Genomic DNA, 27,507 nt, shown 5'->3' with positions numbered 1-27,507 from the left:
TCAGAAAGTTCAATGGGCCCCATAAGATATGATTGAGAATTGATTCAGGGATATCTGGCACTCTTGGGGGGAGGAGCTGTTTTTTAAAATAATTGGTACCAAATTTGCTCCATCATGCTTGTTTCTCTCCTCAGCCCCCCTCTGCCAAGTGTACAAAAGGCTGGACCAGGAATCCAATCTATGGGACCTAAAGAAGGTGTCCTCTTCCTCCATTTTTCCCAATGGAGGGGGGTGGTGCAAAGGCACTTGGAGGGACTGTCCCTCTCAATCCCTTCCTTCACCAAGCCACACAACTCCATGGACGGGATCGCCAAAGGCACAGTTCACTCTCTCCCCAGAGTCACGTGGTTTGGAGAAGGGAGTCACCAAAAGGGACAGTCCCCTTCAATTTGGATAGCTGAATCAGCACACCAAAATCATAGAGGAGCTCAGAAGCGTTCTCACAAGAACCAAAATGCTGATGTTTTGGCACACACAGCCCCTCTGCCAGTTATCTGGGCCCGGACCTTTTGCATCGTTGCTCTGCCTCTGTGGGGGGGGGGGGTCCCTGAAGAAGTGGGGGTAGGTCCCTCCTCAGAGATCCTCAGGAGGGGCTACAAGGTCTGCTGGTTTGCCAGGGCTTTTATGGAGGCGGAGGGGGTTGGATTTCAGTTATCTCTGAAGGGAGCCAGGGGGATAATTATGACGCTTGTCCCTGTACTTTGAGCTTCATCTGGCAATGTTTAACTATTATTGCAAGCTGCCTTGAACTGCAAGGGAGAGCCTTGGCTGTTGTGCTTGGTGGGCCAACTTAGGGTCCTTTGCAAGGGGATGGAGTGCCAAGGAGCCAGGTGTTGCAGCGGCTGGTTGAAAGCTGCATTTTGCACAAGGGGGAAGAGTTGGCCATCCACGGCAATCCTCTCGTTGTTAAGGTGAGTGACTGCTTCTGAGGTCTTATAATAATAATAATAATAATAATAATAATAATAAATTTTATTTATATCCCGCCCTCCCCGCCTAGGCAGGCTCAGGGCGGCTGACAAGAGTTCGATAAAATTATACAATATAAAGTATACAATATAAGGTAATTTAAAACAACATTTAAGTTATACATTGATTTAAAACAACAATCTAAAACCAGTTCCAAATGTCTGGATCATTCCATAGTTTAAACGGCGGTGATCTTCCTGATGTTATCTGTACACTTGTATTATGGCAGGGGTCACTAGATAAATAGTTGGTAATTAAACAGCCATCCTATCAAGTTCTACAAACGCCTGCTTGAAAAGGATGGTCTTACAGGCCCTGCGGAATTGGTCCAAATTCCGCAGGGCCCGTACCTCCTCCGGAAGTTGATTCCAAAGGCACGGGGCTATAACAGAGAAGGCCCGTGCCCGTGTACTCTGTAATTTCGCCTCCTTTGGCCCAGGGATAGTCAGCGTGTTCTTCCCTGCCGACCTCAGTGCTCTTTGGGGCTCATATGGGGAGAGACGGTCCCTCAGGTAGGCAGGTCCTCGGCCATATAGGGCTTTAAAGGTAATAACCAGCACTTTGTATCGGACCCGGTATGTAACTGGCAGCCAGTGCAGTTCACGCAGCCCCGGCTGTATATGCTCCCATTTCGGGAGTCCCAATAACAGCCTGGCCGCTGCGTTCTGCACTAGCTGCAGCTTCCGGGTTCGACACAAAGGCAGCCCCATGTAGAGGGCATTGCAGTAGTCTAGTCTTGAGGTGACCGTCGCATGGATCACTGTTGCCAGGTCCCGGCGCTCCAGGAAAGGAGCCAGCTGCCTTGCCCGCTTCAGGTGGAAGAATGCCGACTTGGCAGTGGCCGCTACCTGGGCCTCCATTGATAGTGAAGGCTCCAGTAGGACTCCCAGGCTCTTGACCCGGCCCGCCGCCTTCAACGGCGCACCGTCAAAAACCGGGAGAGGTATTTCCCTTCCCAGAGCGCCGCGCCCCACGCAAAGGACTTCTGTCTTCGTCGGGTTCAGCTTCAACCCACTCAGCCTAAGCCAAGTTGCCACGGCCTGCAGTGCCCGGTCTAAGTTCACTGGAACGCAGTCAGGCCGGCCATCCATTAGCAGATAGAGCTGGGTGTCATCCGCATATTGATGACAGCCCAGTCCAAAACTCCGGGCAATCTGGGCAAGGGGGCGCATGTAGATGTTAAATAACATCGGGGAGAGAACTGCTCCCTGAGGCACCCCACAATCTAGTGTGCGCCTCCGGGAAAGCTCACCCCCGATTGCCACCCTTTGTCCCCGACCTTTGAGGAAGGAGGAGAGCCATTGTAAGGCCAGCCCCCTAACCCCTATGTCGGCGAGGCGGCGGGTCAGTAGCCGGTGGTCGACCGTGTCGAACGCTGCCGACAGGTCTAACAGCATCAGCACCGCCACGCCTCCTCGATCCAGTTGCCGGTGGAGGTCATCTGCCAAGGCGACCAGCACTGTCTCCGTCCCGTGGCCCGGGCGAAAGCGGGACTGGCAAGGGTCTAGGACAGAAGCGTCATCCAGAAAACCCTGTAGTTGCAGCGCCACTGCCCTCTCAATAATTTTACCTAAAAACGGTAAATTAGAAACCGGTCGGTAATTTGCCAATTCGGCCGGATCTGCTGTGCATTTTTTCAAGAGGGGGCGGACCAAAGCCTCTTTCAGAGGTGATGGGAAACGCCCCTCCGAGAGGGATCTATTTATTATGTCCCGTAAAGGACATCTAAGCTCCCTCTGGCAAGCTTTAATCAACCAGGAGGGGCAAGGGTCCAAATCGCAAGTTGTTGGGCGCGCAACAGAGAGAATTCCATCGACTTCCTCCAGGCTGAGCGGGTCAAACCGACCCAACTCCAAACCCGAAGACAGGCGCGGAGCCTCAAGTTCCCGTACTGCATCCAATGTGATAGGCAGGTCTTGGCGGAGCGACGTGATTTTATCTGCAAAATATTTCGCAAAAGCCTCACAGCCAATCTCTAATTCCCTAACATTTGGTTTGCCTTGAGGCAATGTAGTAAGATCTCCAATTATTCTAAACAATTGTGCCGGGCGCGAATCTGCAGATGCAATCTTGGCTGCAAAGTAATCTTTCTTTGCAGCCTTGACTGCCATCTCATAAGACTTCATAAACGTTCTATAAGATGTTCTCGTCGCTTCGTCCCGAGTATGCCGCCACTGCCTCTCTAGTCGTCTGAGCCCCTGTTTCAGCCAGCGTAGCTCCAGGGTATACCATGGGGCCAGCCTCCTGCGAGGGCGCAGAGGACGTCGAGGTGCGATCTCGTCGATGGCCCTGGTCAGCCGGCCTTGCCAGGCCTCCACCAGGTCATCGAGGGAATCGCCAGGGGGCCAGGGATCCCCTAGTGCCATTTGGAACCGTTCCGGGTCCATCAGGCTCCGGGGGCGAGCCAAAATAGGCTCTCCGCCCATACAGGGTTGGGGTGGCATCTCCACACGGGCCTTGAGGGCTAGGTGATCCGACCATGGTACCGCTTCTACCGCGATATCGTTCACCGAAATCCCGGACGCAAAGATCAGGTCTAACATGTGCCCGGCCTGGTGCGTGGGTGTCGTAACAAATTGAGAGAGTCCCAGTGTCGCCATGGAAGACACTAGGTCCATCGCCTGAGTGGAGGCCGAGTCGTCGGCATGGACGTTGAAATCACCCAGGACCATAAGCCCTGGGTACTCCAACGCCCAGCCCGCCACAGCCTCCATCAGGGATGGTAAGGCGCTGGCCGGTGCGTTAGGCGGACGGTACACCAGCCAGATCGCCAACCCCTCTCCGACATCCCACGCTAAACCGGCACATTCAATACCCTCAATCTTTGGGCCCGGGAGAGCCCGGAAGGAGTAACCCTCCCGTATGAATAATGCCACCCCTCCCCCCCGCCCGCTATTCCGTGATTGGTGGAAGACCGAGTAACCTGGGGGGGTCATCTGGGAAAGAGCCACTGTCTCCCCATCTCGCACCCAGGTCTCGGTCACGCAAGCCAGGTCCACGTCCTGCTGGAGCAGGAACTCCCTGAGGGTCGCGGTCTTATTATTTACGGACCTGGCATTGCATAACACCAATGACGGAGACAGGCTATTCCTCTTGGCCCCACTACCTGTCACCGTTGGGATGGGAAGTAGACTGGAAGGGAGCCGAGCACCGTGTTGTCTCCGTCCCCTTCCCTTACACCTCTGTCTATTCCCACCGTCATACCTTCCCCTCCCCAAGAGCACTGGAATCCCTGAGCCGAGCATCCGTGCCTATGCCCGGGGTGATCTTACTAGTACTGAGCGGCTCCACCTCCCCCCGGATTCTCCCAACCTACAGTTGATTCGCACCCCACCAGCCACTCTGGTCTCCCAGTTCTGGTCTTCCTTTGATACTGCCTCTTGGCACCCCAGGATTCAAAAGCTGACTGTGTCTGAACATGGAAGTTCCCTTTAATCACGCTGCCTAGTAGCCATTATTAGACCTCTCCTCCATGAATCTATGTAATCCCCCTTTAAAGCTGTCTATACCTGTGGCCGTCACTACATCTTTTGGCACAAGATCACTGTATAAAAACTATTTCCTCTTGTCCATCTTGAATCTACTGCTGTCAGCTTCATTGGATGCTTCTAGTGATTTGAGAGAGGGGGGGAAAGTTCTCCTTGTCAGCTCTCTCCATCCTGTGCAACCTTTAGATCATCAAAGCCCTACTGTGGTGGCAAATCTGAGGATTTCCATTGGTTGGATGTGGGCTACACAGGATTGGCTCACACAATGTCTCTGGCATGCCACTGGCTGATTCTGCTCTCTCCCGCCCACCGCCTGCCCCATCAGGTGGGAACCCCACCAGACAGCCCCTGACCTCTGAGGGAGACAGTTGCCTGCTGACAGGTTCTCCTGGGGGCTTACTGACCACTACTGCCTCTCCTCAGGGCCCAGTGTAGGAAGCCCAGGATAGCCCATTCCCCCTTCCCCCTCAATAACAATGCTACAGCAAAGCAAACAGTGAAGCAAACAGTAAACTGTGAGAGACAAATTCATGAGACAAACAATATCACTTCTCATCAACTGACACAAAAGGAATGTTCATTCACATCAGGGAGGGGCCAGATCCACAGCAGCAGATAATCAGACATACTATACAGTGTATCAGGTCTCCTTCCAACTGCAAATACTCTTCACTCTTTCTATTCAAATTCGGGTACAGAGGGCTCGTATGATGGAATGGACTCCATTCTCTCCTATGGGCCCTGTAGGATACAATGCAGTCCATTCTGCCCTATGGGCTGATAGCCTAGATCTGGAGACCAGAGAGAAGCCATGCTAGCGTCATGATTTTGCTGGATTGAGGCCAGGACTATGCTGAGGCCACATTGCAATGAAGAGCTACCTAGGAAATGCTTAGGTCTCCACTCTGAGGCTGAGAATTTTAAGATTCTGCCATCTTAACACCATATGCCAATGTATTAGATAGAAAAGTCAGATTTCCTCTCTTATGCTGCTAGACTACAGAGATTATTTTTCCTCATATCAAGATTGTTCTTTAAAAATTTAATAAACCACCTCTGTTTTGCTGAGATCTGCTTTGTTGTGAACCTCTGGCCTTGGAGATACAGAGAGCCCCGGCTTGGGCTCCTTGACAGAGTGGCAGTTTAAGGGGATCGAGGCCTCTGTCCACAACTGAATCTATGAACAACCCCCTCTCTACCTCAGGGAGTGAGGTTATTATTTTGGAGAGTCAGTATGGGAAAGGCAGGGAAGAAGACATGAACTTCACATAAGAGCATGAGAGAAGCCATGTTGGATCAGGCCAACGGCCCATCCAATCCAACACTCTGTGTCACGCAGTAGCCAAAAAATCCAGGTGCCATCAGGAGGTCCATCAGTGGGGTCAGGACACTAGAAGCCCTCCCACTGATGCCCCAGCCCAGTACCAAGAACACAGCATCACTGCCCCAGACAGAGAGATCCAACAATAAACTGTGGCTAATAGCCACTGATGGACCTCTGCTCCATATGCTGATCCAATCCCCTCTTGAAGCTATCTATGCTTGTAGCCGCCACCACCTCCTGTGGCAGTGAATTCCACGTGTTAATCACCCTTTGGGTGAAGAAGTACTTCCTTTTACCCATTCTAACTCGACTGCTCAGCAAATTCATTGAGTTCCCCCAAGTTCTTGTATTGTGAGAAAGGAAGAAAAGGTCTTCTTTCTCTGCCTTCGCTATCCTGTGCATAATCTTGTAAACTTCTATCATGTCACCCCTCAGTCGAGGCTCCTATCAAAGAGCCCTAAGTGTTTTAACCTTTCTTTATTGTGTTCCAGCCCTTTAATCCAGGGGTGTCAAACACCCGTCCTGTGAACCAGAAGCGGCCCATCCAGGGTTTTGATCAGGCCCTGGGAGCCCTTTTCTACTCCCTCCCTCCTGTCCTTACCCTTCTGAAGTTCGGAGGCTGTCTCTTTCAGTTCTCACGGTCTTTGAGGCTCTGAAGGAGAGTCTCTTTCAGCCTGGGAGCTTCAGAGGTTGTTTGAACCCCTTTTGAAGCTCCCAGACTGAGTCTCTGTTCCCCGCTCTTCCTGCCTTTCTTTGCTGGCTGCTGCAAGGAAAACAGGTGGATTTTAAGGTCCATTCCACATTTTTCTTGCAGCTTTGCCTTTGCTCTGCAATGGTTTCAAATGGAGTAGAGATGGTCACATTTTCAGAGTTCCTGTAGCCAGGTAAAACTCATGCTTCCTGGAGTTGGGACCTTGCAGGCAAAAAGTTGATGTTTTCAGCCATCTTATCTCTGCTGAATGGACCTAATCTAGTGAGTACTCCGATGTGGGATCCCACAGCCAAAAGGGGGATATTATACTGGAAGGCCATTGGCAACCTGAGTAGACTCGAGGAGGGGAGAGGAAAAGAAGCTTACAATGCCATTCCGTTGTTTCCAGTCAGAGCCTTTGTGCCTTTTCTTGATGTTTTATTTTAAAAATTGCACTGCCAAATTCCAGTATTCCCCCACCTTTCCAACTTAAACAAAATATTGGAAGAGTTTTAAGCATGTTTGTATTTTAAGTTTAAAAATAATATCTTTCACTGTGTTTGTCTGTGTCCGTTATAAAGTTTATATCTCCACTACCTGGTATTATATTTTACGGCGCACACAACACATGCTCTGTATTCTTACGGCTCCACAAAATCCCATTTGTGTCAGATCTGGCCCTCCTAACAAATGAGTTTGACACCGCTGTTTTAATCATTCTAATTGCTCTTTGCTGGACTTTTTCCAATGCTATAATATCTTTTTTGAGGTGTGGTGACTAGAATTGTACAGAGTACTCCAAATGAAGCCACACCATCGATTTATTCAGGGGCATTATGATACTGGCTGATTTGGCACCTGAGTTTTTTGGCCACTGTGTGACACAGAGTGTTGGACGGGATGGGCCATTGGCCTGATCCAACATGGCTTCTCTTATGATCTTATGTGACACAGAATGTTGGACTGGATGGGCCATTGGCCTGATCCAACATGGCTTCTCTTATGTGACTCAGAGTGTTGGACTGGATGGGCCATTGGCCTGATCCAACATGGCTTCTCTTACGTTCTTATGTGACACAGAGTGTTGGACTGGATGGGCCATTGGCCTGATCCAGCATGGCTTCTCTTATGTTCTTATGTGACACAGAGTGTTGGAGTGGATGGGCCATTGGCCTGATCCAACTGGGCTTCTCTTATGTTCTTATGTGACAGAGTATTGGACTGGATGGGGAGGGACGGTGGCTCAGTGGTAGAGCATCTGCTTGGGAAGCAGAAGGTCCTAGGTTCAATCCCTGGCATCTCCAAAAAAGGGTCCAGGCAAATAGGTGTGAAAAACCTCAGCTTGAGACCCTAGAGAGCCGCTGCCAGTCTGAGAAGACAATACTGACTTTGATGGACCAAAGGTCTGATTCAGTTTAAGGTAGCTTCATATGTTCATATGGGCCATTGGCCTGATCCAACATGGCTTCTCTTATGTTCTTTTAGTTTTTCAATTCCCTTCCTAATAATTCCCAGCATAGCGTTGGCTTTTTTATGACATTCACATACTGTCTCTACATTTTCAGTGAGTTATCTGCCACAACCCCAAGATTTCTCTCTTGGTCAGTCTCCACCAGTTCACACCCCATTCACTTGTATTTATAGTTAGGAGTTTTGGCCCCAATGTGCATTACTTTGTACTTGGCCATGTTGAACCTAATTTGCCTCATTGACGCCCACTCACCCAGCCTCGACAGATTCCTTTGGAGTGCCTCACAATCCTCTCTGGTTCTCACCACCCTGAACAATTTGGTGTCATCCTCAGACTTAGCCACATCACTGCTTACTCCCAGTTCCAGATCATTAATGAACACGTTAAAAAGCATCGGACCCAATATTGAGCTCTGCGGTACGCAACTGCTTACCCCCCTCCACTGCAAAAATTGCCCGTTTATACTCACTCTCTGTTTCCTATTAATTAGCCAGTTTTTCATCCACAAGAGGACTTGTGCTTTCACCCCATGAGCTTTCTTAGGAGCCTTTGATGAGGAACTTTATCAACAGCTTTCTGGAATTCAAGGTAAACAACATTTATTGGGTCCCCTTTGTCCACATGTTTGTTCACCCCCTCAAACAACTCTTAAGAGGTTAGTGAGACAAGATCTTCCCTTACAGAACCCATGTTGAGTCTTCTTCAATAACTTTTGTACATCAGTGTGCCTGCTAAGTCTCTCTTTAATAACGGTTTCCATCAACTTTCCCGGTATTGAAGTGAGACCAACTGGCCTGTAATTTCCTGGATCTCCTCTGGAACCCTTTTTAAAGATGGGTGTATTTCAAGAGCGTGCAGGAAGTGCATTTCCATAGATGCGCATGGGCTCTTGACATCATTGTGATACCATCATCAGTTTGTGGAAATGCCTTGGAAAGCCATGCATCTTTCTTTGGTACCAGAACCAGTGTTTGGACCTGCAACACTCTATATCAGGGGTGGACAAACTTGCTGAATGTAAGAGCCACATAGAATAAATGTCAGATGTTGGATAGCCACATCAAATCGATGTATAAATCGATGGTGCGGACTCATTTGGAATACTGTGTACAATTCTGGTCACCGCACCAGTCCAGAAAAGAGCAACTAGAATGATTCAAGGTTTGGAACACTTTCCCTATGAAGAAACGTTAAAACGCTTGGGGCTCTTTCGCTTGGAGAAATGTCGACTGCGGGGTGACATGATAGAGGCTTACAAGATTAAGCATTGGATGGAGAAAGTAGAGAGAGAAGTCCTTTTCTCCCTTTCTCACAATACAAGAACTCTTGGGCATTCAATGAAATTGCTGAGCAGTCGGGTTAAAACGGATAAAAGGAAGTACTTCTTCACTCAAAGGGTGATTAACATGTGGAATTCACTGCCACAGGAGGTGGTGGCCTTCCCACCAAAGTGGCTCAGGGCAGCTCACAGCACATAAAATCTAACATAGAATTATTGAATTTAAAAACATTTTACACAGTTAAAACAGTAAAAACAGTAAAAAAAACATATAACAGCGGTCTATTAAAACTACACTCAGTTTCCAATGCCAGTTAGTTATAAGCCAGCCGGAAGAGGGCTGCCTTACAGGCCCTGTGGAACTGGGCAAGGTCCCGCAGGGCCCTCATCTCTTCCGGCAGCTGGTTCCACCAGAAAGGGGCCGTTACAAAGAAAGCCCTGTCCCTGGAAGATTTCAGGCGGGCTTCCTTTGGCCCGGGGATAACGAGCAGATTTTGAGATCCCAATCTCAGTACTCTCTGGGGAACATGTGGGGAGAGGCGGTCCCTAAGGTAGGCAGGTCCTAGGCCATATAGGGCTTTAAAGGTAATAACCAGCACCTTGTACCGAACTCGGTATATTATTGGCAGCCAGTGCAGAATCCAAAGTCTCCTGGCTCCTTCCTTTCCCGCCTCTCTGTTGTGCAGAGAAATGCTAGGCTTGAAGACTGACACAGGCTGCAAAGTCTGAGCTCCATTTTCCTTCCTTCCATCCCCCAATGTGCAGAAAAAAGCTAGGCTTTAAGACTGACACAGGCTGCAAAGCTCCATTTTCCTTCCTTCCATCCCCCAACATCTCTGTGTTGTGCAGATAAAAACTAGGCTTGAAGATTGACATAGGCTGCAAAGCCTGAGCTCCGTTTTCCTTGGAGTCCTCTATAGAAGAAAGAGACAGACTTTCCTGGCTCCACCCCCAAAGTCTCCTGGCTCCACCCCCAAATTTTAGTAGACAACGAAGGAGAAGTGTAAAAATAACCGGGCCACAGGGGAGGGGAAAGTTTGGGAAACCCTGCCCTAGAGGACCCACCCCCCAGCAGCCATCTTCTCCAGAGGAACTGCGGTCTGTAGCTAGGGGATAAATTGTATTCTGGAGAGATCTCCAGGCCTCACCGGGAGGTTGGCCAGCCCAGGAAAGACCCTGCGGGAGGAGAACCCCCCTTCCCCCAGCCTGGGGTCCCTTGGCAGAGATAATTCGGAGCGGTGGTCCACCTTCAGCACCCTGGCTACCCCTTCCACCAGCTGTGCACCATGGCCTGCCTGACCCCATGGTGGCTTTCAGCATTTCCCTGGACATTCCAGAAAGGTTCAGGAGGTCCCACCAGGTTTCCTCTCCAGGGGGCCCCAGAAACGCTAAATGGTCTGTTTAAAGAGCCTGATCTAGGCTTCCCAACCCTCCCGCCCTGGCGGGGGCCCCCAGGATTTCCACCCTCTTCTCCCGCTACTCAAAAAAATGGAAGCGGGGGAAGGGGGGGAGGCGGCGCCGGCCGCCCCATCTCGGGCGCGCAGCTGCCGCTCACCGTGGCTGCTCCTCCGAGATGGGCTCAGGCTGGGCTAGGCTTCCCAACCCTCCCGCCCTGGCGGGGGCCCCCAGGATTTCCACCCTCTTCTCCCGCTCCTCAAAAAAATGGAAGCGGGGGAAGGGGGGGAGGCGGCGCCGGCCGCCCCATCTCGGGCGCGCAGCTGCCGCTCACCGTGGCTGCTCCTCCGAGATGGGCTCAGGCTGGGCTAGGCTTCCCAACCCTCCCGCCCTGGCGGGGGCCCCCAGGATTTCCACCCTCTTCTCCCGCTCCTCAAAAAAATGGAAGCGGGGGAAGGGGGGGAGGCGGCGCCGGCCGCCCCATCTCGGGCGCGCAGCTGCCGCTCACCGTGGCTGCTCCTCCGAGATGGGCTCAGGCTGGGCCCATCTCGAAGGAGCGGCTGGGGTGGGGCGGCGGCGGCGCGGCAGCGTCGCCCGCTCTGCCTCTAGCATGGGGGGGGGTGCGGACGGGCCGGGGGCGTGGCGGGATTGGCAGGGATTGCAGCAGGGCGGAACCATACTTACAGAGGCGACGTTTCCTACGGAATCCCCGGCGAAGCACCCCGTCTCCTAGCAACAGCTGGTGGACTCTTCGAGCCTGAGCCGGGGTTAGGCAGGAGCGTCGCTGAAATGTGTCCGCCCGCCGTGTAGAGCCGCCTGCCGGGACTGCCTGGCGAAGGAGCTGCAGTGTCTTTGCGGGCGAAGGAGGTTGGGGAGCCATGCTGGGCCAGGAGGGAGGCCTCTCGCTGACCATTGCCCATGTCGTGCACAGGCTGAAGGCCTCGGGGCTCCATTCCCAGCTGGAGCGACAGGCCCGGGTGAGCTGGCTGGGGCCGCTTTGGAGCGCTCGCCGCCCCTTCTGTCAAGGGAAGCGCTTCCTTCGCCTCTGCCTTGGCTTCTGTCCTCCTTTCTGCTATCCCAAACCTTTGCTCTTCGCTTCTCTCTCTCGTTAACTCCTCCTTTGTTTGCTGTTCTGTGCCTTGCCTCTCTGCCCGCTTTCCCACTCTTTGACCTTTTGAATAATAATAATAACAACAACTATTAGATTTCTGAGCATCAAACATGCTCCTCCTGTATGTTATCTAATCGTAAAAGGCAGACATGTATATTCTGCTAAAGGGCAAAGCTGTGTCTGGTTTATAAAGGGCAGAACGGTTAGAATGCAATAATAGTATTATTATTATTAATAAAAGTTGTTGTAATGTTTTTGATGTGTATTTAGTGTGTTATCTGAGGGGGAAAGACTTGTATATTCTTCTAGAGACCAAAGTCACATCTGCATTGCAAAAGCCAGAAAAGGCTAAATGCAGTAACAGATTTTTAAATTTATGTTTATTTTTTTTTTTACTAAAAATAAGAATCATTGGAATACTTAAGAACATTTAATGTGCTTCTTGTGTATCATTTGGGGAGGGATGGTGGCTCAGTGGTAGAGCATCTGCTTGGTAAGCAGAAGGTCCCAGGTTCAATCCCTGGCATCTTCAAAAAAGGGTCCAGGCAAATGTGATGGCCAGAACTCCCTTGGAGTTCAATTATGCTTGTCACAGCCTTGATCTTGGCTCCACCCCTAATGTCTCCTGGCTCCACCCCCAAAGTCTCCAGATATTTCTTGAATTGGACTTGGCAACCCTAGCCTGATCTCATCATCACTAACCCCCCCTTTTGACCCCCCCAACTGAGTTTTAGAGTCCTTATTCTAGGAGAGGGGTGACTCGGGAGGGGGGACCCAGCTGCAGCCTCCTTTTTCTGAACTAAAAGACACAATTGTGTGGCCCCAAAATCACTTGTTATCGCAATAAATTGTATTCAAACATATCCCACAAACCACAATCAATAGTGCAGAAGAATGAATGGAGCCCAGCTCCAGCAAGAATAGTTCAATTAATCCCGTTCTGACAGAAAATGAAATGAAGTCCAAACCCTTACAAGAAGGGAAAAGGCTCAAAAGAGCATCGGTAGAGTGAAAGTCCTTTCAAAGGCGGAGGTGGGGCTCCTCTTCACTCTCCGGCAAAATCCAACCTCAATCTCTCAATGCGTCTGTCATTGTTTTAAGATGATGTATAGGTGGTATATGACTCCCAAAAAATTGGCAAGGATGAACAATAAGATGCCAGATAGATGTTGGAAATGCAAAAAACATGAAGGTTCTTTCTACCATATGTGGTGGACTTGTGAAAGAGCAAAAAAGTATTGGCAGATGATTCAACAAGAAATTTCTAGGATCTTGGGATATGAATTCAAGAAAGCTGCAGAGACTTTTCTGTTGGGATTACAAATGGAAAAAAAATTCCAAAAGAAGATAGAACTATAATTTGGTACTTGCTTTCAGCTGCTAGGACACTATATGCGCAGTTATGGAAGCAAGAAAAAATACCAGAAAAATGGGATTGGATTGTAAAAGTTATGACATGGAGTGAGATGGACAAATTAACAAGAACTTTAAGAGACTATGATTTAGAAGATTTTAAAAGGGAGTGGAAAAAATTTAGAAGTTATGTGGAAGATGAGTGGAAAGTAAAAGGACATTGGACAATTTTTGATAATGATTAAACTTTAGAAGAAAGAAGAATATTAATTTTAGTTCTTGGGAATTAAGGGTACCTTTTAATGTTAGTATTTTGAGTAAATAACACTGGTGGGGGTCAAGTAACGGGGGAAGGGGTGATTAGAAAGAAGCATATGGGATAGATGAAAAGAAGTTATTAATGGAAATTGTTACCATATGTTATCAATAAAATTGTTTAAAAACCAAAAGAGCATGTCTCGACTGTACTTCCTGCACAGTTTCGAAGAACCGCCCCAAGGCAGTTCACACTTTATCAAGTGATAAATTTGCCTGGAATGAAATTTGTGAAGCGCAGTTGAGAGAAAGCCATGCACCATTTTGCTCTTGATGTTCTTTTGTGTTCTTTTGAGCCTTTCCCCTTTCTTGTAAGGGTTTGGATTTCGTTTCGTCTACTGTCAGAAGGCGACTAATTGAACTAAGACGTTCTTGCTGGAGCTGGGCTCCATTCATTCTTCTGCACTTTTGATTGCGGTTTGTGAGATATGTCTGAATACCATTTATTGTGATGCGAGTGGTTTTTGGGGCCACACAGTTGTGTATTTTTGTTTGGTGAGCCAGTTTGGTGTAGTGGTTAAGTGTGCGGACTCTTATCTGGGAGAACCGGGTTTGATTCCCCACTCCTCCACTTGCACCTGCTGGAATGGCCTTGGGTCAGCCATAGCTCTGGCAGAGGTTGTCCTTGAAAGGGCAGCTGCTGTGAGAGCCCTCTCCAGCCCCACCCACCTCACAGGGTGTCTGTTGTGGGGGAGGAAGGTAAAGGAGATTGTAAGCCGCTCTGAGACTCTTCGGAGTGGAGGGCGGGATATAAATCCAATATCTTCATCTTCTTCTTCTTTGTTACTTATTGCTGTGTTTTGTTTTGATGTGCTCCTTTTTGTGAACTGGCTGAACAGCAGGGGCTACCCCGGGAGGAACACAACCCCCTGCAGCCCCCGAGTTACTCCCGAGCAGCCCCGTGGAGCAGCATAAGGCGCGGCTGAGGGCAGCTTCCATGAAGCTCCTTTAAGGGGAGGGACGTTGGCTCAGCGGTAGAGCATCTGCTTGGGAAGCAGAAGGTCCCAGGTTCAATCCCCGGCATCACCAACTCCAAAGGATCCAGGCAAATAGGCGTAAAAAACCCTCAGTTGGGGAACCGCTGCCAGTCTGAGTAGACAAGGCTGACTTGGAGGGACCTTTGAGGGTCTGATTCAGTAGAAGGCAGCTTCCGATGTTCAATATGTCCTCCAGGACAGGCATCTCCTTCCTCTGCAGCAGGAAAAGGGTTAAAACCGCCGAGCTGCTTGCTGGAGAGGCCGAGCAAGGAGGGGGGGGGTGTCAGAAAAGAGGAAGGGAGTTTTTCCAGGGGGAGGGGTTTGCATTTGCAAAGCGAAGAAGGAAGTGGGGGGGGGGGGGCCTGCAGAGAAGCAGCTGCAGGAGGGAAAAGCCGTGCAGCAGCTGCCTGGATCCCAGTTTTGTTCAGCTATATTTGTTGGCGAGCAGCAAGGATCAGTGTCTTTCAATGTAAGGGAAGTTCAGTACGTGAAACTGACATTCTTTTGCTGGTTTTTCATTCTGCAAAGGGACAATCCCAGCAGACCTTTTGGAGAGTGGGGTGAGTTAAGGAAGGGGTGTGGGCTGGGTGAAGTTTGTGTGTGTATATACGTATCTTCCTTCTGACACACTCCTGTCTGTCTCCCTCTGTCTCCTCAGGGAGAAGCCTCTCTTCAGAGCCAAGTAAATAAAGGCAACTTCTCAAAGACAGAGGTGGCCCAAGAGAAGGGAAAGGAGATGGAACAGCAGGACCCAGAACGACCTGGAACTGGCAGGACAGCAAGCAAAGGCCCTGATCCCACCCCAGCTGGGAGTGGTGTTGAATTCTGGGAAAGGGCTGTGCCAGAGGTCCTGGCTAAGAACACCCCGACCTCAGAAGTATGTTGCCAGTGTTTCCGGCAGTTCCGCTACCATGAGGCCGATGGGCCCCGAGAGGTTTGCAGCCAGCTCCATGGACTTTGCAACCAGTGGCTGAAGCCGGAGAGGCACACCAAGAAGCAGATCCTGGACCTGGTGATCCTGGAGCAGTTCCTGACTCTCCTGCCCCAGGAACTGCAGTGCTGGGTCAGAGGATGTGGGCCGGAGACCAGTTCCCAGGCGGTGGCCCTGGCCGAAGGTTTCCTTCTGAGTCAGGCAGAGGAGAAGAGGCAGGCAGAACAGGTGAGAGGATTCCCTCCAGGTGTGTATAACTCAAGTAACGATATCTGACCTTAACTTAAAGTTTCCTTGCCAGATAATTGCCCAGAACCTCTTCTAGAGAATTTCTGACCCATACAGATAACTCACCAAATCTGCTGAGAGAAGGGTGCAGAATCTGGGAGTTGGGTAGGATCCATTCCTTGGTCTCTTTTCCATTCCATCTCTTACCCCTCTCCCTTGCTGCTGTTTCAGATGCAGGGACCACCTTTGGAGATGGAAGCTGCAATCCCTGAGGCAGAAGGAGCTTCCTTGGAGCAGGGGCATAGGGGGCAGGCGGTGGAGCGTGCCCAAGATGCTCTCTCCTGTGGTAAGGACTTCTTGTGCCTGGGGAGCCTGTGAATGTGATGGGTAGAGAGGTCAGGTCTTGGGGGGAAATGCAGATTTCTATGGGCAACACAGAGTTAATCGGTGGCACTCAATATCCACACACTGTGATGTCTCTAAAAGATCAGACAAACTCCTGGAGGACCATTTATCCCATAACTTTAAAAATTCATCTCTCACCTTCCTTCCTTAAAAGGTCTCAGATTCCCTTGGGAGGAGAAGGCAGGCAACCCTCAAAAGGGAACCTCCACCTTCTGGGGAAGCAGAGCTCTAAAACCACTCCCTGGGGGCCAATAATCATGGGGACATTTTCCTTCTGTACCTGTGCCTGGAGGGTCATCTGGGGGGCTGCTGTGGGCAGCAGGGTGTGGAATAGGGATGGCAGGCTCTGGCCCAGCACTTGCAGGCGCTTTGGGGAGGGTCTTGGGGTGGGACTTGGGACAGATGTGATGTCATGTTGAAGTTGCACCTGGCTGAAAACCTGTTTGTGAAGTTGGCATGCCCAGAGACACTCTGAAAACTCATTCATATGACTCTCAAGCCCCAGAATTCCTCCAGTCATGTCGGGTCCAATGTGATGGAGAGGTTTCATTCTATTGCATTTCCTCTCTGCATTTCCCTGTAGAGCAAACACAAGTCTCATAGAGGTCTAAAATACATTGGCAGCATTTATAATCCCTAAGTCCCTGGTGTGTCTCTTCTATCTCTCCCAGAATGTAGTAAAAAGTATTTTAAAAATCTGTTGAGCGTTCATAGGACAAGGTTTAAAGACCCTGGGAAGGGTGTGTGTGTGAAGCAAGGAATATGCAAGCCAGAATGCTTCCTCCCTCCCTTGTCTCAGAAACAGGCAGTGAAGAGATGCTGTTGAGCCGTTGTCTTTTCCAAGGTGTGGGAACAGCTGCTGCACCTCCAATCCAGGTAGGAGAGATGAGCAGGGGGGGGCACAGCCTGGGTCCCTCCTCCTTTCTCTGGGAGCTTTTGTTCCTTCAGTTTCTACAAGGGGTCCGTGAGAGAGATCCTTTGAATGCTGTAGCATATACCCATCCCAAGCCTTATTTTCTGAACCTTCCCAGACGACTCCCTTCCAGGGTGAGATCTCTGAAGAGGAGGGAATCTTCTTTTTCTTCCAGGGTCCCTTTTCCTTGGAGGAGGTGTCCGTCTCTTTCACGGAGGCAGAGTGGGCCCTGCTGGATCCGGGACAAAGAGCTCTGTACAGGGAAGTCATGCTGGAGAACTGTGGGAACGTGGCCTCTCTGGGTAAGGATCTTTCCTAGGTGCCATTGTGAGGAGGAATGAATCCAAATACTGAATAGCAATGCATCATTTTGAGGCCTTCCCTACCACTTGGAGAAGAGCCCCGTGGCGCAGAATGTTGAAGCTGCAGTACTGCAGTCCTAAGCTCTGCTCACGACCTAAGTTCAATTCCCGGTGGAAGCTGGGTTTTCAGGTAGCCGGCTGGAGGTTGACTCAGCCTTCCATCCTTCCGAGGTCGGTCAAATGAGTTCCCAGCTTGCTGGGGGGAAAGTGTAAAAGACTGGGGAAGGCAATGGCAAACCACCCCATAAAAAGGCTGCTGTGAAAATGTTGTGAAAGCAACGTCACCCCAGAGTTGAAAACGACTGGTGCTTGCACAGGGGACCTTTCCTTTCCTACCGCTTGGGGAGGGGCTGCAGCTCCCTGGCAGAGCATCTCCTTTGCATGCAGAAGGTCCCAGGTTCAATCCCCAGCATTTCCAATGAAAAGGATCAGATAGGAGGTGAAATGAAAGACTCTGCCTGAGACCCTGGAGAGCCAATGCTGGACTGAGTAGATGATACTGACGCCAAGGGTATAAGGAAACTTCACCTGTCCATAGAATCATACAATTGGAACTGACCTCCAGGGTCATCTAATCCAACCGCATGCAAAATGCAGGGAATTGAGGACTACCCTTGTTGCATGCCCAGAAAATGGCATAAAAAAACCCCCAAACCTCCACAAACCTTGACTAAAGTTGCTTGGAGAAATTTGTTTCCTGACTCCAAAGTGGCAGTCGCGTTTCCTTGGGCATGTAAGAAAGCCCCACAAGAACTAAGCACTGATGCAGTCCTTCCTTTCCAGCCTCTCACTGTCTATCAGCATTGGTGTCAGGTGGCCGTCTAGCCTCTGTTAGAATCCCAGGATCACAGAGTTGGAAGGGGCCATAGAGGCCATCTAGTCCATCCTCTGCTGATCTAGTCCAAATTAGGCTGATCCAATACAGGATCAGCCTAGAGCATCCCCGACAAGCATTTGTCCAGGCGCTGTTTAAAGACTTCCACGGAGGGAGAGCTCACCACCTCCATAGGTAGCAGATTCCCCAGCAGAATAACTCTTGCTAGGAAAAGTTTTTTCTCCTATCCAGCTGGTAGCTTCCCACCCTTATTGCGAGTCCTCTCCTCTTTTTAAAACCCCCCAAAGAAGGAGAGCTCACCACCTTCCGAGAATTTCCTGGGAAAAGGATCAGGTAGGAGATGATAAAAAGATGTTTGCCTGAGACCCTGGGAAATTGTTGCTGGACTGAGGATACTGCGTTTAACAGACTAGAGTCTGATTCATAAGAACATAAGAGAACATAAGAGAAGCCATGTTGGATCCGGGCAATGGCCCATCCAGTCCAAGAACATAAGAGAAGCCCTGTTGGATCAGGCCAATGGCCCATCCAGTCCAATACTCTGTGTCACATAAGAACAGAAGAGAAGCCATGTTGGATCAGGCCAATGGCCCATCCAGTCCAACACTCTGTGTCACACAGTGACCAATATGTGTGTGTGTGTGTGTGTGTGTGTATATATATATACATATACATACATACACACATACATACACACACCTATATATACACACTGTGGCTAATAGCCACTGATGGACCTCTGCTCCATATTTTTATCCGAACCCCTCTTGAAGGTGCCTATGCTTGTAGCCGCCACCACCTCCTGTGGCAGTGAATTCAACATGTTAATCACCCTTTGGGTGAAGAAGTACTTCCTTTCATCTGTTTTAACCTGACTGCTCAGCAATTTCATCGAATGCCCACGAGTTCTTGTATCGTGAGAAAGGGAGAAAAGGACTTCTCTCTCTACTTTCTCCATCCCATGCATTATCTTGTAAACCTCTATCACGTCACCCCGCAGTCGACGTTTCTCCAATTCAGTATAAGGCACCTTGCTGAGGCAATCTTGAGTAGGCTGTTACAGTCTGTTACAGTCTGTCTGTACGTCGCAAACCTATTTTTGATTTATTGACATTCATTAGTGTGGCATTAGTGTGTTTAAAATCCTTCCTCGGGAGGTGGTGGGCTCTCCTTCCTTGGAGGTTTTTAAGCAGAGGCTAGATGGCCATCTGACAGCGATGAAGATCCTGTGAATTTAGGGGGAGGTATTTGTGAGTTTCCTGCATTGTGCAGGGGGTTGGACTAGATGACCCTGGAGGTCCCTTCCAACTCTAGGATTCTATGAACTTCCTGACCGATTCCTCAGTGGAACAGGCTTCCTCAGGAGGTGGTGGGCTCTCCTTCCTTGGAGGATTATAAACACACTAATGCCACACTAATGAATGTCAATAAATCAAAAATAGGTTTGCGACGTACAGACAGACTGTAACAGCCTACTCAAGATTGCCTCAGCACAGACACTGTTTATAGATTTTGGTGCAGTAATTCAGAACAAGAGGTGTGGGTTATCAGAAACAGTTTAATAAAAAAGTATTGCAAGGGTGCTAATCTCTTACTCATGTTTATTTTAAGTTTTTTTAAAAAAAATCTTTAATTGTGTTTGTCCGTGTCCTTAATAAAGTTTATATCTTTGCTACCTGGCATCACGTTTAATGACATACAGGGCCCGGCCTGACAAAGTCTCATTTATGCCAGATCCAGCCCTCATAACAAATGAGTTTGAAACCCCTGTTCTAGAGGCTCCCAAGAGCATATTTCAGGGGTGGCCAATGGTAGCTCTCCCCCGCGTTGGTCTTGTCAGCCACCAGCGAGCCTGCAGCAGACGTGGACTACTGCACCCTTCTTAAATCTTCGTTCGCGAAGTCAAGCCGAGAGAGAATGGTAGCTCTCCAGATGTTTTTTGCCTACAACTCCCATCAGCCCCAACCAGCATGGCCAATGGCTGGGACTGATGGCAGTTGTAGGCAAAGAAACATCTGGAGAGCTACCATTGGCCACCCCTGGCATAATTCCTTCCCAAATGAGCAGCTTCAGAGTGAGTGGCCTTCACTGTTATGTCAAGAGTACAGGCCAGAAATAACCATACGAGATTCCTGATTCCTTCTGAGCAACATTTGGTGTGGTACAATCATAGAGGCCGGTGGGTAAGGAGGGAGGGAAGCTTAATCTGGAGGCTCAGAAGCTCTTCTGGGAAAGAGTTAAGCTGAAGTTCTTCACGGGTTGGGGAGGTATCCTTAAATACCAGATATTTGGGAAGGAAGGTGGAGGGGTGACTAAGATTAGTCAACTGGATGAAGCCAAAGGGCCATCAGTCCTTTCCTCCTGCAGTCCCATAGATGCCTTTGGATCTTACCAGCCTTCCCAAATGCTAATAAGATCTCTCTCTTTATTCCAGCAAATGATGATCAGAGGAATAAGGAAGGTGAGAAACGTCATCAGCAAATGTCAGATAAAGTTAAAAATGAAGACTTGAACGAAAATGTCCAGGAATCAAATCAGAGTGAAGAGAAAGAAAGGCTGCTGTATGGTTGAGAAGTGTGATGGAAGATGGGGAAATATACACTCTCCAAAGCACAGGAAAATGAAAGCAAGCAAATCCATTCAGTGCAGAAAGTATTTAAGAAATAGATCACAGCTTCTTGTGCACCAAAGAACAAAGATGGAGGAGAAACCTGACTACTCAGAGACCAGACATAAATTAAATCTCATTAGTAATCTTCAACAGCATCAGAGAACCCACACAGGGGAGAAGCCTTTTGAATGCTCAGAGTGTGGAAAGAGATTCAGTCGGAATGGCTATCTTGAATATCATCAGAGAACTCACACAGGGGAGAAACCTTTTGAATGCTCAGAGTGTGAGAAGAGATTCGGTCTAAGTGGCCATCTTCAAGTGCATCAGAGAACCCACACAGGGGAGAAGCCTTTTGAATGCTCTGAGTGTGGAAAGAGATTCAGTCAGAGTGGCAGTCTTCAACAGCATCAGAGAACTCACACAGGGGAGAAACCTTTTGAATGCTTAGAGTGTGGAAAGAAATTTGCTCTGAGTGGCCATCTTCAAAAGCATCAGAGAACCCATACAGGGGAGAAGCCTTTTGAATGCTCAGAGTGTGGAAAGAGATTCAGTTGGAGTGGCCATCTTCGAAGGCATCAGAGAACCCACACAGGGGAGAAGCCTTTTGAATGCTCAGAGTGTGGAAAGAGATTCATTCAGAGTGGCACTCTTAAACAGCACAAAAGAACCCATATGGGGCAGAAGCCTTTTGAATGCTTAGCATGCGGAAAGAGATTTATTTCAAGTGGCGGTCTTCAATATCATCAGAGAACCCATACAGGGGAAAAGCCTTTTGAATGCTTAGAGTGCGGAAAGAGATTTATTACGAGTGGCCGTCTTCAATATCATCAGAGAACCCACACAGGGGAGAAGCCTTTTGAATGTTCAGAGTGTGGAAAGAGATTCATTCATAGCGGTGCTCTTCAACAGCACCAAAGAACCCACATGGGGCAGAAACCTTTTGAATGCTTAGCGTGCGGAAAGAGATTCACTTCAAGTGGTAATCTTCAACAGCACCAGAGAATCCACACAGGGGAGAAGCCTTTTGAATGTTTAGAGTGTGGAAAGAGATTCACATTTAGCGTCAGTCTTCAAACACACCAGAGAATCCACACAGGGGAGAAGCCTTTTGGCTGCTCAGTGTGTGGAAAGAGATTCAGTCAGAGCAGCCATCTTCAAATGCATCAGAGAACCCACACAGGGGAGAAGCCTTTCAAATGCTCAGAGTGTGGAAAGAGATTCAGTCGGAGTGGCCATCTTGAAATGCATCAGAGAACCCACACAGGGGAGAAGCCTTTTGAATGCTCAGAGTGTGGAAAGAGATACAGTCAGAGTGGCAGTCTTCAAAGGCATCAGAGAACCCACACAAGGGAGAACCATTATGATGTTCAGAGTATGGAAAGAAATTCAGTGAAGGAGGAACCTTCAAAAGCATCAGAGAACACACACAGAGCAGAACCCTTTGAATAGTCTATGTCCTGCCCTAGTTTGCCACACCCGGACTTGTCAGTGGCCCCAAGGGGAGTTTTCAGGACAGAGTGAGGCCATCCCAGTGCATTAGATCACTCCCCCTCCCCCACTGAACTTGCTTATGAGGTGTGGGCCCATCCGCCTCTGTTACCACAGTGGCAGCTGGCATCCCGGAGGGTCCGATGAGGGTTAGAGGAGCAGGGAATGGGACAGGCCGCAGAAGAAGCGAGGACAGACGAATGCAGTGGAGAATCGATAAAGGAGAAATGTTTTAAGAGCTCAGTTAGATTCAGTTAGAGTGGCACTGTTGAGCTGCCTCAAAGAACTCACACAAGGGGAGGAAATGTTTGAGGTCAGATTGAGTGAAGAGATTCAGTCACCGTGAGAATTTTCAAAAGTGTATATGAACCCACATAGGTGAGAAACCTTTTGAATTTCAGACCGTGGAAAGAGATTCTGTTGCAGAAGCACTCTTTGATGGCAAGTGAGAACCCACACAGTGAAGACACAATTTTAATGTTTGTTGCCTTGAAGGAGATTCATTCAGAACAGGACTCTTCCGCTGCATCGAGGAACCCACACAAGGAGGATCCATGTAACTGCTTAGCCCATAAGAAGAGCTTTCCCCCACCTTGCATCTAAACAACAACCACAGACGATAAAAAGTATTGGAAAGATGCCAATTGCTATAAAAGGCTTGAAGAAACCTTACCCTAATCAGAAAGAAATGTTATAAATGCTTTTCCCAGGAAGGTACTGCACAAACGAGGATGCTGTGTACAGAAATTGCACTCAGCACCGAAAGGCACACAACCCACAACCAGCTGTAAAAATCTTAAAACAATGAAGTAAAGAACAATTTAATATTTTTTACACATGCTGACTCACTGAATTTCTCGGGTGAGGAATGAACAATACGTGTGGAGCATCGGCTCCTTCATTGTTGTCTTTCAATGAAGATATATCCAAAGCTCCGTAGAGCTCCAGAAAGTCCAAAGGAAATCTAAATAACATTCATGCTTCTCGGTCTGTTGTTTAAGGCTTTGGTATCAAATTTGCTCCATCATGCTTGTGCCTTTCCTCAAGCCCCCTCCCCCAAGTTTACAAAAATTTTAACCAGGAGTCCAGTCTATGGGTCCTAAAGAAGTAGGTGCCGTCTTCCTCCATTTTCCCCAAGGGTGGAGAAAGCTCCTGAAGGGACTGTCCCTCTAAACCCCTTCCTTCTCCAAGCTGCGCAACTCCGTGGCAAGTGAACTCTGAAGGCACAGTTCACTCACCCTGGAGTCGCATGGTTTGGAGAAGGCAGTCATGAAAAGGGACAGTTGCTTTAAGTTTGGATAGCTGAATCAGCACCCCAGAATCATAGAAGGGCTCAGAAGCATTTTCACAAGAACCAAAATGCTGATATTTTGTCCCAAACAGCCAGTCTGCGACTTCTCAGGGCCTGGGCCTTTTCCATCTTGGTTTTGCCTCTGTGGGGCTCCATGAAGGGGTGGGGTCCAGCTCAGAGATCTTCAGGAGGGTCGCAGGGCCTACTGCTTTGCCAGGGGTTTTATGGGGGTTTGAATTCCAGGTATCTCTTAAGGGAGGGAGGGGGAAATGTACTGTATTTTGGGTTTCCACTGGAAATGTTTATTAACTATTATCGTAAGCAGCCTTGAAGGAGAGCCAGTTTGGTGTAGTGGTTAAGTGTGCGGACTCTTATCTGGGAGAACCGGGTTTGATTCCCCACTCCTCCACTTGCACCTGCCGGAATGGCCTTGGGTCAGCCATAGCTCTGGCAGAGGTTGTCCTTGAAAGGGCAGCTTCTGGAAGAGCTCTCTCAGCCCCACCTACCTCACAGGGTGTCTGTTGTGGGGGAGGAAGGTAAAGGAGATTGTGAGCCGCTCTGAGACTCTTCAGAGTGGAGGGCGGGATATAAATCCAATATCTTCTTGAAGTACAGGGGAGAGCCTTGACCATTGCCATTGGAGTGGTGCGTGGCGGGTCATCTCAGTGTTGAGGTGACAGCTTCTGAGCTCTTCCTTTGACACTGCCTCACGGCACTCCCAGGGTTCAAAGGTTGACAGTTTCTGAACATGAAAATCCCCTTTGATCACGCTGTCTAGTAGCTGTTATTAGACTTCTCCATGAACCTTTGTAGTCCTCTTTGAAAGCTGTCTGTGGTTGTGGCCACCGCTACATCCTCTGGCACCAAATTCCACATTTTAATCACTGGCTGTTTAAAGGAGTATTTCTTTTTGCCCAGCCTCAGTCTACAGCCCGTCAGGTTCACTGGATGCCCTCAAGTTCTAGCCGTTTGAGAGAGAAGGGAAATTATCTCTTTGTCAACTCTCTCCACCCATGCATAATTTTATAAACAGCCATCAGGCTCGCCGTTAATTGTCTGTTTTCTAAACGGAGTAGTCCCAAACCCTTCAGCCTTTCTTCATAGGAAACTTTTTCCAGCCCCCTGTACATCTGGGGAAGGCAATGCAAAGCACCCTGTAAAAATTCTGCCGTGAAATGTTGTGATGCGATGTTACCCCAGAGTCGGAAACGACTGGTGCTTGCACAGGGGACCTTTCCTTTACCTTTTTATGAAACAGCTAGTGAATGAACATTTCTGCTTTGCCGCAGGTCAGTATAGAAACCTCAGTCCCCCCCCCCCCAAAAAAAACCCCTGTGTTTTCTAAATTCATGTAGGAGCCCAGAGGCTGCAGAGTTCTGTGATGGAAAATTTGGCCATAGCTGGCTTTATAAGGACATCAGCCCGATTCATGGAGGAAGTCAAAATGAAGGGAATCGGAACATCCTCTGTGTGGGTGCATTAAGTGCCTCAAACCCCACGCCTGAAATTTCCCAGTGGAGGCAATACCCCTCCCCCTCCCTAGGTGCCAGGTATCTCCCTGGGTGCCAGGTCAGTGTAGAAACCTCAGTCCCCCCCCCAAAAAAACCCCTGTGTTTTCTAAATTCACATAGAAGCCCAGAGGCTGCAAAGTTCTGTGATGGAAAATTTGGCCATAGGTGGCTTTATAAGGACATCAGCCCGATTCATGGAGGAAGTCAAAATGAAGGGAATCGGAACATCCTCTGTGTGGGTGCATTAAGTGCCTCAAGCCCCCCCGCCTGCAATTTCCCAGTGGAGGCAATACTGCCCCCTCCCTAGGTGCCAGGTATCTCCATGAAGCTAGTTAGCCTTAAACTTTGTGGTCTCCTTCTCTCTGCTCCTAAAGAGGCTGCCTGCCACTCTGAATTTGGGACATTTACTTGTCACACAGGAACACCGCTTCACTGCCCTGGCTTATTTTTTCCTTTGGGATTCGTAGAAAGACAGGTTGCTTACCTGTAACTGTAGATCTTCGAGTGGTCATCTGTGCATTCACACTTGTGGGATGTACTGCGCCTGCGCTGGTCCCCAGTCGGTATCTGTAAGAAAGCCGGGAAAGATTTCCGCGGACGGCGCCACTGGGCATGCGCCGGCGTCCCACTGCGCAGGCCCAACGGCGCCACCGCGGCAATCCCACCAGTTCCTTCTTGACCGCTGAAAGCCCCTAAGGAAGGGAGACCGTCAGCAGTGGGGAAGGAGGGTGGGTAGTGTGAATGCACAGATGACCACTCGAAGATCTACAGTTACAGGTAAGCAACCTGTCTATCTTCTTCGTGGTCTCTGTGCATCACACTTGTGGGAGATTAGCAAGCAAGTCATACCTGGAGGTGGGAAGACGGTCAACCGGAGATGACAGATTGTAGCACCGCAGTCCCCAACCGGGTCCTCTGCTGAGCATGCACGTCCAACGCGTAGTGCTTCATGAAAGCATGCGGGGACGACCAGGTAGCAGCTTTGCAGACATCAGCCAGAGGCACGCCCTTCAGGAACGCCACCGATGTCGCCATCGCTCGTGTGGAGTGGCCACGTACAGGTCCAGGCAGTGGCCTCTTTGCTAGGAGGTAGCAGAGCTTGATGGTCTCTGTCAACCACTTCGAGAATCTCTGTGAAGAAATCTTGTCACCCATTCTGGGTGCGGTGTAGGAAACGAATAACTGCTGTCCCTTACGGAAGGACTTGGATCGGCTTAGGTAGAAAAGCAGGGCACGCCGGACGTCTAGGGAGTGAAGCCGACGCTCCTCGTCCGAGGAGGGGCTAGGGAAGAAGGCGGGGAGCCACACTTCCAGGTTGAGGTGGAATTGGGAGGGCACTTTAGGAAGGAAGTTGATATCAGGGGCCAGGGAGACGCCCGACTCTCTAAAGGCTAGGTAGGGGTAGTCACAACGCATCGCCGTGAGTTCCCCCACCCGGCGTGCGGAGGTGATGGCCACTAGGAAGGCAGTCTTCCAGGACAGAAGCTGCAGGGAACATGAGGCCATGGGTTCGAAGGGCCGCCTGGTTAATCTGTCTAGGACTATTGACAAATCCCACAGTGGGGTGGGGGGTTTGGACGGTGGATGCAGTCTAAATAGCCCCTTCATGAACTTCTTGGACTGGGGATGGGCGAAAACAGAGTACCCAGCCACAGGTTCGTGAAAGGCAGAAATGGCTGCCAAGTAGACCTTAATGGAGGAAAACACCAAGCCCGCGTCTACTAGGGACAACAAGAAATCAAAGACTGCCGGCAGGCCAGCCTCCCTAGGTGCGACTGGCCGGCCAGCCGTGAAGTCCGAGAACCTCTTCCACTTCCTGTCATAGGATGCCCTGGTGGAGGGCTTCCTGCTATTCAACAGGACCTCCTGGACCCTACCCGAGAACTCTAAGGGTCTATGCGCCACGCCGTCAGTTTCAGGTGTGGCACGTTGTGGTGTAGCACCCGCCCCCGTTGGGACGACAGGAGGTCTGGTTCCGCTGGAAAGTGGTAGAAGTTCCCCCCCGACATGGTCAGTAGGGAGGCGAACCAGTTCTGGCGGGGCCACCAGGGGGTCACCAGGATACAGCGTGGCCTCTCCCTCGCTAACTTGTTTATTACCCTGGTCAGCAGAGGGAGAGGAGGGAACAGATAGAGGAAGCGGCCCTCCCACGGAATGAGGAGCCCGTCCCCCAGGGATGCAGGGTCTGCACCCCCTCTGGAGCAAAACATAGGGCACTTCTTGTTGCCTGCCGTGGCGAAGGCATCCAGCTGTGGGTACCCCCAGAGCTGGAAAACTGGTTGTAGGAAACGCCACTGAAGTTCCCACTCGTGCGGGGAGGCCCCCCCCCTGCTCAGAGAGTCCGCTTGAATGTTGAGGACCCCTGGGAGGTGTGCGGCCTTCACGAAGACGTCGTGCTGGATGCATTCCGTCCACAATTCTATCGCCAACGCACAGAGGCGGCGGGACACTGTCCCACCCTGCCTGTTGATGTACGCCAAAGCGGTGGTGTTGTCTGTGAGTAGTGCCACTGTCCTCCCTGTCAACTTTGGGCGGAAGGAACGCAGGGCAAAGTGAACC

The 27,507-nt window shown here is 49.8% G+C and overlaps 1 protein-coding gene across 1 annotated transcript; it reads left to right on the top strand.

Annotated features, from left to right (window-relative positions):
* The first annotated feature begins 14,702 nt into the window (after window positions 1-14,702).
* On the top strand, window positions 14,703-23,120 carry LOC132572133 (zinc finger protein 202-like). Its single transcript, XM_060238938.1, has 6 exons — window positions 14,703-14,842; window positions 15,032-15,532; window positions 15,764-15,878; window positions 16,737-16,813; window positions 17,026-17,152; window positions 20,482-23,120. Exons 2-6 carry the CDS (start codon window positions 15,110-15,112, stop codon window positions 20,616-20,618), a joined length of 879 nt encoding a protein of 292 aa, XP_060094921.1. The 5' UTR covers window positions 14,703-14,842; window positions 15,032-15,109; the 3' UTR covers window positions 20,619-23,120.
* Window positions 23,121-27,507: the final 4,387 nt, after the last annotated feature.

The sequence above is a fragment of the Heteronotia binoei genome, chromosome 5 (genome assembly GCF_032191835.1).
Source record: "Heteronotia binoei isolate CCM8104 ecotype False Entrance Well chromosome 5, APGP_CSIRO_Hbin_v1, whole genome shotgun sequence".
Lineage (NCBI taxonomy): Eukaryota > Metazoa > Chordata > Lepidosauria > Squamata > Gekkonidae > Heteronotia > Heteronotia binoei.
Note: the sequence above shows the minus strand (reverse complement) of the source record. Positions and strands in the feature narration are given on the sequence as shown.